Source organism: Cetorhinus maximus, chromosome 9 (assembly GCF_964194155.1).
Source record: "Cetorhinus maximus chromosome 9, sCetMax3.hap1.1, whole genome shotgun sequence".
Classification (NCBI taxonomy): domain Eukaryota; kingdom Metazoa; phylum Chordata; class Chondrichthyes; order Lamniformes; family Cetorhinidae; genus Cetorhinus; species Cetorhinus maximus.
Window position 1 is genome coordinate 30,274,724 of NC_135887.1, and position 13,644 is coordinate 30,288,367.

General features: G+C 44.7%; 1 protein-coding gene across 11 annotated transcripts in view; it reads right to left on the bottom strand.

The window, feature by feature from the left end:
• Positions 1 to 13,644, bottom strand: part of gtf2ird1 (GTF2I repeat domain containing 1) — a 200,237-nt gene that overhangs the window by 124,540 nt on the left and 62,053 nt on the right. For all 11 annotated transcript variants that reach the window (XR_013577523.1, XR_013577522.1, XM_078548429.1 and 8 more), the window contains exons 2-3: positions 6,867 to 7,007; positions 822 to 963 (exon numbers count right to left, since the gene is read on the bottom strand). Coding sequence is in view for 9 of the 11 variants with exons in the window: in XM_078548429.1 (XP_078404555.1) it covers positions 822 to 963; positions 6,867 to 7,001 (277 nt within the window). In the remaining 2 variants the exon portion in view is untranslated. The remainder of the gene's footprint in view (positions 1 to 821; positions 964 to 6,866; positions 7,008 to 13,644) is intronic.

The following is a 13,644-nucleotide window of genomic DNA, read 5'->3' on the forward strand; positions in this document are numbered from 1 at the left end:
CAATGCAGCCCTAGGCCATTACTAATAATATTTTATTATGGCAAATTCTTTCCCCTTGCACCTGTGGGATTTCAGGAGCGGAGCCTCGTGTCCATCAAGACCGTCAAGATTTGGAAATGATTCTACTCTAACCCCAAAGAATTCAGTAACAATTCAGAGTTTGGGTGTTTATTTGGGGCTATTTATAAAATGGACTTCACATTAGTCTAGATGTACAATCAAATCATTCATGCAAAGTAACTGAAGCGTTAAGTACTCTCCCTTAGTCTCTGAACAGACTCCATTCTCAATACGAGAAAATCTATAAGTGTTCCTTAATAAGAAAGGACATGCATTTGGATAGTACTTCAGGGTGTCCCAAAGCAGAGCACAGCTAATGAAGTACTTTTGAACTCTGGTCACTATTGTTGTGTATGGCACATGGGGCAGCTAATTTGCGCACAGCAAGGTCCTACAAACAGCACTGAGATGATCTGCAGTTGGTGATCTTGGCTGAGAGGTAAATGCTGGCCAGGTGAGTACTCCCCCTGTTCTTCTTCAAAGTCTGCCAAAGGATCTTTTACATCTGCGCAAGAGGGAGTAGGGCCTTGGCATAACATTTTACCCAAAAGGTGGTACCGCTGACATTGCAGCACTCCCTCATCCCTATTCTGAAGGGTCAGCCAGTGTTAGGCACTCAAATCTTGCACTGGGGCATTATGGAATGATGTAAGTATCAGTACAGAAGGAAGGATACCACATAGCCAATTAAGCCAGTATTAGAAGCTCAAAAAGCAGCTCTAGATGCCCTAGCGCACAATAACCAAGTGGTGTAAACTTACTGCAGTATTTGACAAATTCTTTTTGCAGTTCTCTCCTGGCATTTAAAAACAATTTTCCTTTCTCTGTTCCCAGAACAAACATGGTTTCCTCATGAACAGCAATGCAGGCAACTTCAGTGTTTAACTTTGAGAGCGCTGTGCACTGCAGAATGCAAAAGATCACAAAGAGGTTAGTGTCTGGGGAGGCCAGAGCCAAGCAGAAAGTCAACATCCATGGATTGTAAAGGGAAGTTCAGCTATCCAGAGCTCAAGATATTTAACACACAGAAGGAATGTCCATTATCTGACCCCTGAAATCCATTGATACTGAGGGTCAATTGAAAACTTCAAAACTTAGATGGATAGGTTTTTGTTAGGCAAGGCGAGATGGAGTTAAGATACTGATCAGCTATGATCTCATTGAATGGGGGAAACAGGCTGAAGGGGCTGAATGGCCTACTCCAATTCTTATGGTCCCTAGTTGCATTTCACATACACAATGAAAAGTGGTTTCACAATGAATAACTTCTACTTGCATGCAGTGGCTGCTGTTCACCTTCGAGATCATGAATTCTGTTCTTATGATGCTAAGGCATTAGACATCCGAAAAAGGGGAAATCACTGGAAAAAAAACACCTTTAGCAAGTGATAGATAAGCTAGACTTTCAGATGAGGCAGTTCATGCTTTATCTAAAACTTTAACCTTTCCCTCTTTCAGAAGTTGACTGGCTCTACCGAACAGTCTCAACACTTCCATTCCATTATTGTTGGTGGTAAATTGTCATCCTTTTTTCAGCCAATAAGCAGCTTTGCATGCTGGGGTCACACATCAGTAGTTCCCTCAGCAGGGAAATCGTGGGAGGCGTGTGTCTGAATTTCCACTCCTCACTCCTGGATTGGGAAGACATCTCTGCTTACCAAACAGCAAGTCCTGGCACACTCTGTGGGGACATTCATTAGAATCAGCAAGGCCCCTTAACCCCTGTACTCTGAAGGAACGGGTTTCCTGTGATTGACAGGGATACCATACACCAGGACAAATCACAGCATTTAAAAATGTCAACAAAACCTAACCCAATAATTCAGCTTTGAGGCGGGAGTAGGCTGCTCAAGAAGAAACATTTTCCAGGGGTCAATAATACTGGATAGCAGGATTGTTTGATTATTTGAGAGTACCTCATTATAAATATTTTTTATTGGCAATTTTTGAGCCACGGGAAATTCAAAATGGTGGTTCAAAGCATGGCAACATTTTATGAGGGATTTTATTGGTTGAGTTTGTTTTATTTCTGTTGACTGCTTGTACATCACTTAATTGTTCATACGTTGATAGCAGTTCCTTATTAGGGTTTTACATGTTTTCCTTCCATTCAGTTCATGCATGTCCAACCTCTTCATTGGAATTTGTTGCTCCTTTTCTGAATTTACATTTTATTTTGTGAAGCAGGTCAAAGTGTGACAGGGAAAGTTGCCTGGGATTCTTCTTTACAATTAAGTGCGACACCTAATGTGATGGGGAATGCGACAGGGCAAGTAGTAGCATTTTAAATGCCATCACTAATAGACTTCTCATGGCATTGGTCTTGGGTATATCAATGTGGACACCATTTTGCTAACAGGAGTATTACACCATGAACACATTTTTATAGTTAAAGAAAGGGACTTGCATTTCTACACCACCCTTTACCTCAGGGTGTCCCAAAGCGCATTATGTTCAATGAAGTACCTCTGAGATGTAGTTGCTGTTGTAATGTAGAAAATGCAGCAACCAATTTGTGCACAGCAAGATCCCACAAACAGCTATGGGATAATGACCAGATCGCCTGTTTTAGGTGTTGTTTAAGAAACAAATGTTGTCATGGACACTGGAGAATTGTTAGTTTTTCTAATTGTTGGAACCTTTCAGCTGTATATTGGAAATTGTGGCATTCTATCTCTCTCCTCCTCTTCCTTCAGCTACCATGCCCTAAGAAGGCATTGGTGACCATGGACTTCCATTGGATTGGTCCATAATCATGCTTGGCAAAGTACTGCAATAGTTTGCCATTCCCTTCTGCAGTATGACCAGGAAACTCTCCCAGTCTTTACCGACTGCAATCAGGCATATTGGAAAGATTTAGAAGTTGATACTCAACCTGTTTGACCACATGACGAACGCAGCTTCCTTGGCCATCAAGTCCTGAAGAGGGATTTGAACCCGGAGCTTCTGGCCCAGAGGTAGGGATGTTACCACTGCGCCACAAGACCTCGCTCCATTTCGCTATGCTTGCCTAGGAATTAAGGAAGGTTCCTGCTGGTTATTTTCAGCTGTTTATGCCAACAGCATGCATTCTGCTTCCTGGCAACTTAATCCAACTCCCATTTTAAAGAGTGCCATTAATCCCAGTACCCCTGTAAAACCATCTGGAAACTTCACTCGATGTTAATGCCAGCTGGGAGAGACAAAGATACCGCTAGTTACAACTTAAATGCTGGCAGGAATAAAATCAGACAAAGGGTATCACCCGCCAGTGACTGTTACTTTAGCCGAGTTCTGATGAAAGTTCATTGACCTGAAACGTTAACTTGGTTTTTCTCTCCACAGATGCTGCATGACCTGCTGAGTATTTCCAGCACTTTCTGTTTTTATTTCTGATTTCCACCATCCGCAGTATTTTGCCCTTGAGCTACTTTAGCCATTTTCCTTGCACCTGTCATCAATTTCTGCCTTACCAAATCACTAGCTGTAACTATATCTCATCTCCAGTGGCACAGCGTATATGAAGCTGTCCGTGCCAACCTGCAGCAAAAGGCCTGGACAACATTCAGGCTTTGGCTGATAAGTGGCAAGTAACGTTCAACAGCATTTCCATCATTGAATGCCCCATCATCAACACCCTGGGAGGTTACCATAGACCAGAAATTGAACTGGATCAGCCATATAAATAATGCAGCCATAAGAGCAGGTCAGAGGCTTGGAATTCTGTGGTGAGTAACTCACTCCTGACCCAAGGTCTATCCACCATCTACAAAGCACAAGTCAGGATTGTGATGGAATATTCTCCACTTGCCTGGATGAGTGCAGCTCCCGCAACACTCGTGAAGTTCAACACTATCCTGGACAAAGCAGTCTGCTTAATGGGCACCCTAACCACCATCTTCAACATTCATTCCCTCCACAATCGGCATACAGTAGCAGCAGTGTGTACCACCTACAAGATGCACTGCAGCAAGTCATCAAGGCTTCTTCGAAAGCACCTTCCAAACCCAAGACCTCTACCACCTAGAAGGACAAGGGCAGCAGACACATGGGAACACCACCACCTGGAAGTTCCCCTCCAAGTCACTCACCATCCTGACTTGGAAATGCATCGCCATTCCTTCACTGTCACTGGGTCAAAATCCTGGAACTCCCTCCCTAACAGCACTGTGGGTGTACCTACCCACATGGACAGCAGCAGTTGAAGAAGGCAGCTCACCAGCACCTTCTCAAGGACAACTAGGGATGGGAAGTAAAAGCTGGCCCAGCCAGCGACACCCACATCCCATGAGTGAATATAAAAGAAAAGACAAATGTTAGAAAACTTGTGTGCCTCTAATGCTCAGGCTAGTATTGATTATACAGGGCATAATTTCAACATTAACAGATGATATGAAAGTCAGAAATGTAGGAAATAATGAGGAGTACAGTAATAGACATCAGGAGGCCATAGACAGCCTGGGGAAATGAGCCTACACATAGAAGATAAAACTTAATGCAGGAAATGGGAACTGATGCATTTTGGTAGGAAGAATGAAGAGGCATTTTGTTTTAAGAAGGTGCAGAAACAGAGAGACCTGAGAGTGCACATACACAAATCTTTAACTGGTAGTGGAACAAGTTCAGAAGGCTGCTAACAATATTAATAGAGGGATAGAGTACAAAAGGAAGATATGTTAAAACTTTATAAAACACTGGTTAGGCCTGAGCTAGAATAGCATGTTCAGTTTGGGGCACCACACTTTAGGAAGGATGCCAAGGCCGCAGAGAGGGTGCAGAAGAAATTTACCAAGATGGTACCAGGGATGAGGGACTTCAGATACGTGAAGAGACTGGAGAAACTGGGGTTGTTCTCCTTAGAGTAGAGGAGGTTAAGGGGAAATTGAATAGAGCTGTTCAAAGTTGTGAATGGTATTGATTGAGTAAATAAGTTGAAACTGTTTCCAGTGGCAGAAGGGCAGGTAACCAGAGAAACACAGACTTAAGATGATTGGCAAAAGAACCAGAGGTGACGTGAGGAAATACTTTTTTTATGAAGCGATTTGTTGTGATCTGGTATAAGATGATGGTGGAAAGTAACTTTCAAGATGGAACTGGATAAATACGTGAGGAACATAAAATAAAGGGACATGGAGAACAGCCAGGGCAGCGGGATTAATAGGACAGCTCTGCCAAAGAGCTGGTGTGAGCTCAATGGGTTGAATGGCCTCCTTCTGTGTTGTACCACTCAATGTTTCTGTCTGCGTATGCAGGTTCTGTGTTATTTTCAGATTCTCTGGAGGTGATTTTCATCATCACTTCTTGGACGCTAAACCAGCAAATCACCGGCCTTTATACCAAAGTCCCAACTTCCATTTCCAGTGGACAGGAAGTAGGTGGCTCTCTATGAAGAGGCAAGCAATCTGTCCAGTGTTTTACTGCACAAGCGGTGAAGATGAAAATCCTCTTCCTCTGACCACCAGTAAATTTATAATCTCAGACTTTTATTCAAAAAAGTTTTAAATTTTAGCAAACTTATAGGGTTTGACTTTTAGCCCTGGCTGGGGCCAGGATCGGAGGCAGGCACTACAAGAGGCACTATAAGAATCCCAGCTGGCCAGCATGCCAATTCCCTGCCCTCATCCCAGTCCCTGGCCATTTTTACGGAGGCATTTTGGTAGTGGTTAGGGCTAGTGGCTGGGGTTGGGGGTGGGGGGGAAGCAGGTAGCTGGCACAGCTCGTTAAGGCCAATTAAAGGAGGCCAGCAGGGGTTTTCCAGGCAGCCTTCAGGTCACCAAGGGGGCGTGGAGCCAGCTTATGTGCCGGGGGGGGGGGGGGGGGTGGGGGGGTGCGCAGGGCTCCAGGAGGCACTCACTGGAAATATTCTCCATTTGAAATCTCTCCTGCAAACTGTCCAAAAGAGAGGTTCCCCTGCTCCCTCCATTTTGAAGCTCTCTCTCACTCACTTACCTTCCATCGCAGGCTGCTGCCCCTTTCAAGCTGAAAGGTCTCAGATCGGCCCTCCAGCTTTGAAGGCCTGCCCTCGAAAATCACACTAAATGACGTTTTCCCCCCCACGGTGCGGGCTTCTGACCCACATTTCAGCCAGACAGCCAAAGCCCAGAGGGAAAATCTGGCCTCCAGTAATTGTTTATAGTTGTCTTTTCTCTCTTTGACTTTTGAGAGTTTTCCATTTTGTTCTGGGTCGGTACCTGCTGGGAATTTGCTTCACAGGACACCTGCTTATACTGCAGCATGCTGGGAAATGTAAGCACAGGTGCTTGCTGGGAAGTGGTTTATGGACTAATCTCTCCCAGTCAGTGACAGGTGGGGAAGGGGAATACAAGCTCTAGAAGCTTCAGAAATGTTGAGGCCTCTGAATAAAAACATTGCTCGAAGTATGGAAACATACAAGACAATTTTACAGGTAAGATTAATCATGTTGGAAGATATATAACTTTTCTGCATTTTTGAGAGAAACAGGAGCACGGAATAAGGGAGTCACATGCTGCTTGGATAATGGGAGGCCAAATTGGTAGAGGAGCAAAGGGATCGAGGGGTACAACAGGCAAATCACCAAAAGTAGCAGGTTAATGAAACTATAAAAGGAAACAAACAATAAGGTTCATTTCTGGACGGCTAGAACTGAAAAACAGAGAAGTTATGTTAAATCTATATCAAACCTGGATTAGACCACACTTAGAGCACTGTGCACTTATCTGGTCCCCATATTGTAAGAAAGATAGAGAAACTGGAGAGGGTGCTAAAAAGATTCACAAGGATGATACCAGAGCTGAGAAGTTATAATTCTCAGGCAAGACTGTCCTACTGGAGCAGATTGCACTGACCATCGAGTCCAAGGCAGACACCAAGCTGGTGATAATGTCCTTCTTGTCTGAGAAGCTCTGAACTCCACACATAAGTAGCTGTTCGTGACAGTTATTACTCCTGGCTCCTTCTTCCAGACTCCCTATATGTGCCATGTTTACCTGTGGAAATAGACAACAGCAGGAAAACATCCATTACTGAAACTGGAGGTCTGTCCTGTGTATCATTACACTGCTTGCTTCCCCAGCCCCACCCCCACAACACCCCAAACCCCACTCCCTATGAGGGCTACAAAGAACCATTAGGCTGGGTGCAAATCATATCATTCACAAACTAAGTGGCAGTCAATACAGTGGTCTGAAAATGTCATTTCCTATTGTTAAAAATATATTGATGCTGCAAATGACCTCCTTGGATTCCAAGGTAACTTCTGTCATGTCATATATACTAATATAACACAATTATTAACTTCTTGCCAATTTTGTCCCTCCCCCTCTCCTTAAGGCTGAGGTACTGTTCTGAAAGGCACTGGTCAACTTTTTTTTTTCTTTTGTTATTGGGATGTGAGCATCACTGGCCAGGCCAGCACTTGTTGCCCATCCCTAATCGCCCTTGAGAAAGGTGAGCTGCCTTCTTGAATTGCTGCATTCTATCTGGTGCAGGTATACCTACAGAGCTATTAGGGAGGGAGTTCCAGGATTTTGACCCAGTGACTTCTGATACCTTCCCCAATGTCCAGACATTTACTCATGAACTTCAACAGTGACTGTTGATGGGAACCACAGCTAAACACAGTCCTGTTCTTTCTTGACCCCAAACATACACATTCCTGAATAGTGAGGAGTGGGAAAACCAGCTGATTTCCCCCCTTCCAGTTGAGGTCATTATAGCCCAGGTATTTTTAGCTCAGTTGACTGTGGGTGGGGCATGATAGGGAGTAGCAAGTGTTGCAGCGCAGTCCTCCACCAGGAGCTGGTTTACAGTATAGGGCATCTTAAAAAAGAAAAAAGCATGAAGTAGATTAATTGTCCACAGTTCGTACAAAGGGTCAACATCCTTGTCATCTTTGACCTGTTATCTCGACCAGTGCTGCCTGACCTGTCGAATGCTTCCAGCACTTCTGTTTCTTTGAGTTATCTGTAGTTTTTCTGCCTTTTTGTTTACTGCCGACTGTTAGTTTCATTACAGCTCAAAGTCCAACACCAACTTTTATCTTTCCCATCTCCAATGTCAACTCCTTCAGAGACACTAAACTTTCCCTTCCACTCAGACTGTGCCCCTCCTGCCACACACACACACACACACACATCAGTATAGACAACAACTCAAATGTTAAACACAGGGACCTAGATGGCTCAACGAGGTAACTGGAGTTACGTGCGTGGATCCTCTCGAAATCAAAATAAGACAACCCACAGAGGCCTCAAATCTAGGGAATCATGATTGTAAAATAAGCAATTTAGAAATATCTTCAACCTTGGGTTCCAACAATCTTGATGTGAGTCACCTTCACATTTACTTCCTTAAAGGGAAATCCCCCCTGTTGTAATATCTGTGGAACACATGTACATAATTACATTCCTGTGACCTTCTGATCTGATTAAATCACATTATGTGGTTACTGAACAGTGCAGACGTTTCCTGCTGCTTTTCGCAGGTTGCCATGCTCTTTTAACCAATTAATGGACTTCATATGAACATCAGAGCAACAAAAAGCACTTGGATAGTCTGTAATTAAGTATTCATTCAGTACACAAACAGAAGACATTATAGGTAAATGTACCCATCAATGACAACTTCATTATACGGTGCCTTTAGCACAGTAAAACATCCCAAGATGCTTCACAGGAGCATTATCAGACAGAAATTGACACTGAGCCAAAGGGGAAGACATTAGGACAGATGATCCAAAGATTGGCTAAAGTAGTAGGTTCTAAGAGACATCTTAGAGGAAGACAGAGATACAGAGAGGCAGGGGGGCTTAGACAGGGATTCCTGGGCTTGGGGCCTAGGCACCTGAAGACCTGGACACTAATGCTGAAGTGAAGGGATTCAAGGATGGACAAGAGTCAGAATTGAAGGAATGCTGAGATCTTACAGGTTTGCAAGGCTGGAAAGGGTGTGGAGGTAGGAAAGGGCAAGGCCATGGAGGGATTTGAACACAAAGGTCAGAATCTTAATTTTAAAGCTTTGGCGGATCTGGAGCTAAGATAGGTCAGCGAGTACGGGTCATCCTGCCCTCCTAGCAGGAAGACACATACCCAGTTAAGGTTGCTGAAACTCCATCTCCAAACTGCAATTTCTCTGCCTGATCACTGAATATATCTGTAAATGCCTGGACCCTATGAAGTCTCATGGCATCAGGTCAAATATAGGCAAGGAAACCTCCTGCTGATTACCACGTACCACCCTCCCTCAGCTGATGAATCAGTGCTCCTCCATGTTGAACACCACTTGGAGGAAGCACTGAGGGTGGCAAGGGCGCAGAATGTACTCTGGGTGGGGGACTTCAATATCCATCACCAAGAGTGGTTCGGTAGCACCACTACTGACCGAGTCCTAAAGGACATAATTGCTAGATTGGGTCTGTGGCAGGTGGTGAGGGAATCAACAAGAGGGAAAAACATACTTGATCTCATCCTCAGCAACCTGCCTGCCGCAGATGCATCTGTCCATGACAGTATCGGTAGGAGTGACTACCACACAGTCCTGTGGAGGCAAAGTCCCACATTTACATTGACGATACCCTCCATCGCGTTGTGTGGCACTACCATCGTGCTAAATGGGATAGATTTCGAACAGATCTAGCAACTCAAGACTGGGCATACATGAGGCGCTGTGGACCATTAACAGCAGTAGAATTGTACTCGAACACAATCTGTAACCTCATGGCCCGGCATGTCACCCACTCTACCATTACCATCAAGCCAGGGGATCAACCCTGGTTCATTGAAGAGTGCAGGAGGACATGCCAGAAGCAGCACCAGGCATACCTAAAAATGACATTTCAATCTGGTGAAGCTACAACACAGGACTACTTGTGTGCCAAACAGCATAAGCAGCAAGTGATAGACAGAGCTAAGCGATCCCACAACCAACAGATCAGATCTAAACTCTGCAGTCCTGCCACATCCAGGCGTGAATGATGGTGGACAATTAAACAACTCGTTAGAGGAGGAGGCTCCACAAATATCCCCATCCTCAATGATGGGGGAGCCCAACACACCAGTGCAAAAGATAAGGCTGAAGCATTTGCTACAATCTTCAGCCAGAAGTGCCAAGTGGATGATCCATCTCAGCCTCCTCCAGAAGTCCCAGGCATCATAGATGCCAGTCTTCAGCCATTTTGATTCACTCCACGTGATATTAAGAAACGGCTGAAGACACTGGATACTGCAAAGACTATGTGCCCTGACAATATTCCAGCAATAGTACTGAAGATTTGTGCTCCAGAACTTGCGCTCCAGAACTTGCCGTGCCCCTAGCCAAGCTGTTCCAATGCAGCTACAAAACTGGCATCTACCCAGCTATGTGGAAAATTGCCCAGATATGTCCTGTACACGAAAAGCAGGACAAATCCAACCCGGCTAATTACCGCTCCATCAGTCTACTCGCCATCATCAGTAAAGTAATGGAAGGGGTCTTCAACAGTGCTATCACGCAGCACTTGCTTAGCAATAACCTGCTCACTGAATCCCAGTTTGGGTTCCACCAGGGTCACTTAGCTCCTGACCTCATTACAGCCTTGATTCAAACATGGACAAAAGAGTTGAACTCCAGAGATGAGGTGAGAGTGACTGCCCTTGAAATCAAGGCTGCATTTGACTGTGGCATCAAGGAGCCCTAACAAAACTGGAGTCAATAGGAACCAGGGGGGAAGCTCTACACTGGTTAGAGTCATACCTAGCACAAAGGAAGATGGTTGTGGTTGTTGGAGGTCAGTCATCTCAGCTCCAGGACATCACTGCAGGAGTTCCTCAGGGTAATGTCCTCAGCCCAACCATCTTCAGCTGCTTCATCAATGACCTCCCTTCCATCACAAGGTCAGAAGTAGGGATGTTAGCTGATGGTTGCACAATGTTCAGCACCATTCGCGACTCCTCAGATACTGAAGCAGTCCATTTCCAAATGCAGCAAGACCGGGACAATATCCAGGCTTGGGCTGACAAAGTGGCAAGTAACATTCACGCCATACATGTGCCAGGCAATTACCATCACCAACAAGAGAGTCTAAACATTGCCACTTGTTGTTCAATGGCATTACCATCACTGAATCCCCCACTATCAACATCCTGGGGGTTACCATTGACCAGAAACTGAGCTGGACTAGCCATATAAATACTGTGGCTACAAGAGCAGGTCACAGGCTAGGAATCCTGTGATGAGTAAATTACCTCCTGACTCCCCAAAGCCTGTCCACCATCTACAAGGCACAAGTCAGGAGTGTGATGGAATACTCCCCACTTGTCTGGATGAGTGCAGCTCCCACAACACTCAAGAAGCTTGACACCATTCAGGACAAAGCAGCCCGCTTGATTGGCACCATATCCACAAACATTCACTCCCTCCACCACCGAAGCACAGTAGCAGCAGTGTGTACCATCTACAAGATGAACTGCAGGAATTCACCAAGGCTCCTTAGACAACACCTCCCAAATCCAAGACCACTACCATCTAAAAGGACAAGGGCAGCAGATAAGATGGGAACACCACCACCTAGGAGTTCCCCTCCAAGTCACTCACCATCCTTACCTGGAAATATATCACCATTCCTTCACTGTTGCTGGGTAAAAATCCTGGAACTCCATCCCTAACAGCACTATGGGTGTACCTACACCACGTGGACTGCAGCAGTTCAAGAAGGCAGCTCACCACCACCTTCTCAAGGACAATTAGGGATGGAAAATAAATGCTGGCCCAGCCAGCGAAGCCCACATCCCATGAATGATTAAAACAAAATGCCCATGTATTGACATAAGTGTACTCGAAAACACCACGCCACCGAGCGGTGTCAGATACCTTGGCACCACCCAAGCTGATTCCTAGTTGGGCTGCAAAGAGCCAGGCGTGTGGGAAGAGAAGGACTTAAAAAGTCCTTCTGGTGTGACCCTTTCATTCCTTGAAAGTTATTTCTGCCCTCACATTGACTGTTGCTCCTTTCGGGAATTTTAAGGTCAAAAATCTCCCACTGGTCTGTGGAAATCAGATTTAACAACATAAATGCTGGGAGCTATATCACAAATGCCACAATCTGAATTAGGAGACCCATATAAAACTGACTTCTGTCACACAAGCCACAATAACTTCACCCTCTCTCCCTGCACCTTTCCCCCACCCCACCCTCAATCCAAAACACAGCTCAATACTTACACAGAGACTGCCGATTCTGATATTACACAATGAAGTAAACTGACAGGATTACCAGAAGAATTTGCAAACCCTGGAGATCAGAGATAAAACAGTGAGGCAGGTGGTCAGAGGCAGATATGTGGAGGATAATCTCACTACTGGTTCCAGGTCAGAGTTTGCAGGGTCCTCACCACATTAGCAAACCTTTGCCCAGCCCCCAGTCTGTGCATAATGCCACATGTTACAATCAGCACGCACTTAGAAGAGATAGGCAGATGTTGGAATGAGGATGTGTCACCTAGGCAACCAAGGCATTGGGCCACCTTAATCAACGTGCAGCAGCACGTTTAGCATTTGTTGTGTGGCACGTCTAATGGTCCATGTGGCAAAAACAGGGCAGCAATACAAAGGCTCTGTGAGAACATGGGCATGCCTCTGCAAGTGGAAACCTATGAACGGTTGCCAGAATGCTGTCCATTCTCCCTCGCTGATACTCTACTAATCTTACAATGAAGTACTGTTCAGATGCATTATAAGACAGGATTGTAATACTATGCAAAGTATTATGCACATTTATCTCAACAACTCTTCAGAGCCAATAATCTATTCCTTACACATGCCCAGGATTTGGACACAGTCAAGACAACACTGCCTTTTTCAGTCACCTTGATCCAATCAGCTCCATTGTAGCTTCAAAAAGGACAAACCTCTTTCTCTGGGAGATTCAAACGGAGCCATTCTGTTTTGTCAATCTGCTCCACCAGAGTAGTGCAGTTTTAAGTGTGATAAGTAACCAGTTAGGAACAATGTATAGCTTTAAGTTTAATTTATATTTTTAATTTGGGTGTTAAGAAATGTGAGACCTGGTTTTAGTTTCATTTAGAAGTTTTTGTGAGCTGGGTGCCAGGACGTCTGGGGCCCTGTTTTCATATGTGCATTTTTAGTGAGCTTTTACAACTCTTGAAATGTAGAGATGGGTTACCAAGGGGTTAGTTGCTTTTTTTAAACTTCACTAAACTAAGTAGAAAAAACTGTGCTGTTGCTTAGTGACGTGGGCCCAGAGACACACAGGGAGACAGGGAAACACAGAAGGGAGGCCAGTTAGTGTGTGTATACCAGAGAGTGCAGGCAAAAGATCTCATCTCTCTAATAAGAAACCCAGCAAACCTGCTGGAGAAATTAGTTTAGAGAACTCATGTGTTTGCTCTGAAGTCGAAATCATAGTGAGTTTAGATTGTGGTTTGTGGATGTCTCAGCTGAAGAAATGCATCTAGCGATTGCTCAGAAGACCACCGAAAGAAAACTGTTTGAAACTGAACTAACCCAAGCTCGAAACCTTGGTGTTGAGACAGTGGTAAATCTTCAATGGGTTTTTGTGTCTGTAAGGGTTGCTGGGATAAAAGGAATAGTGCGAGTTTGAGTCATTTTCTGGGAAATTATAGAAATCTT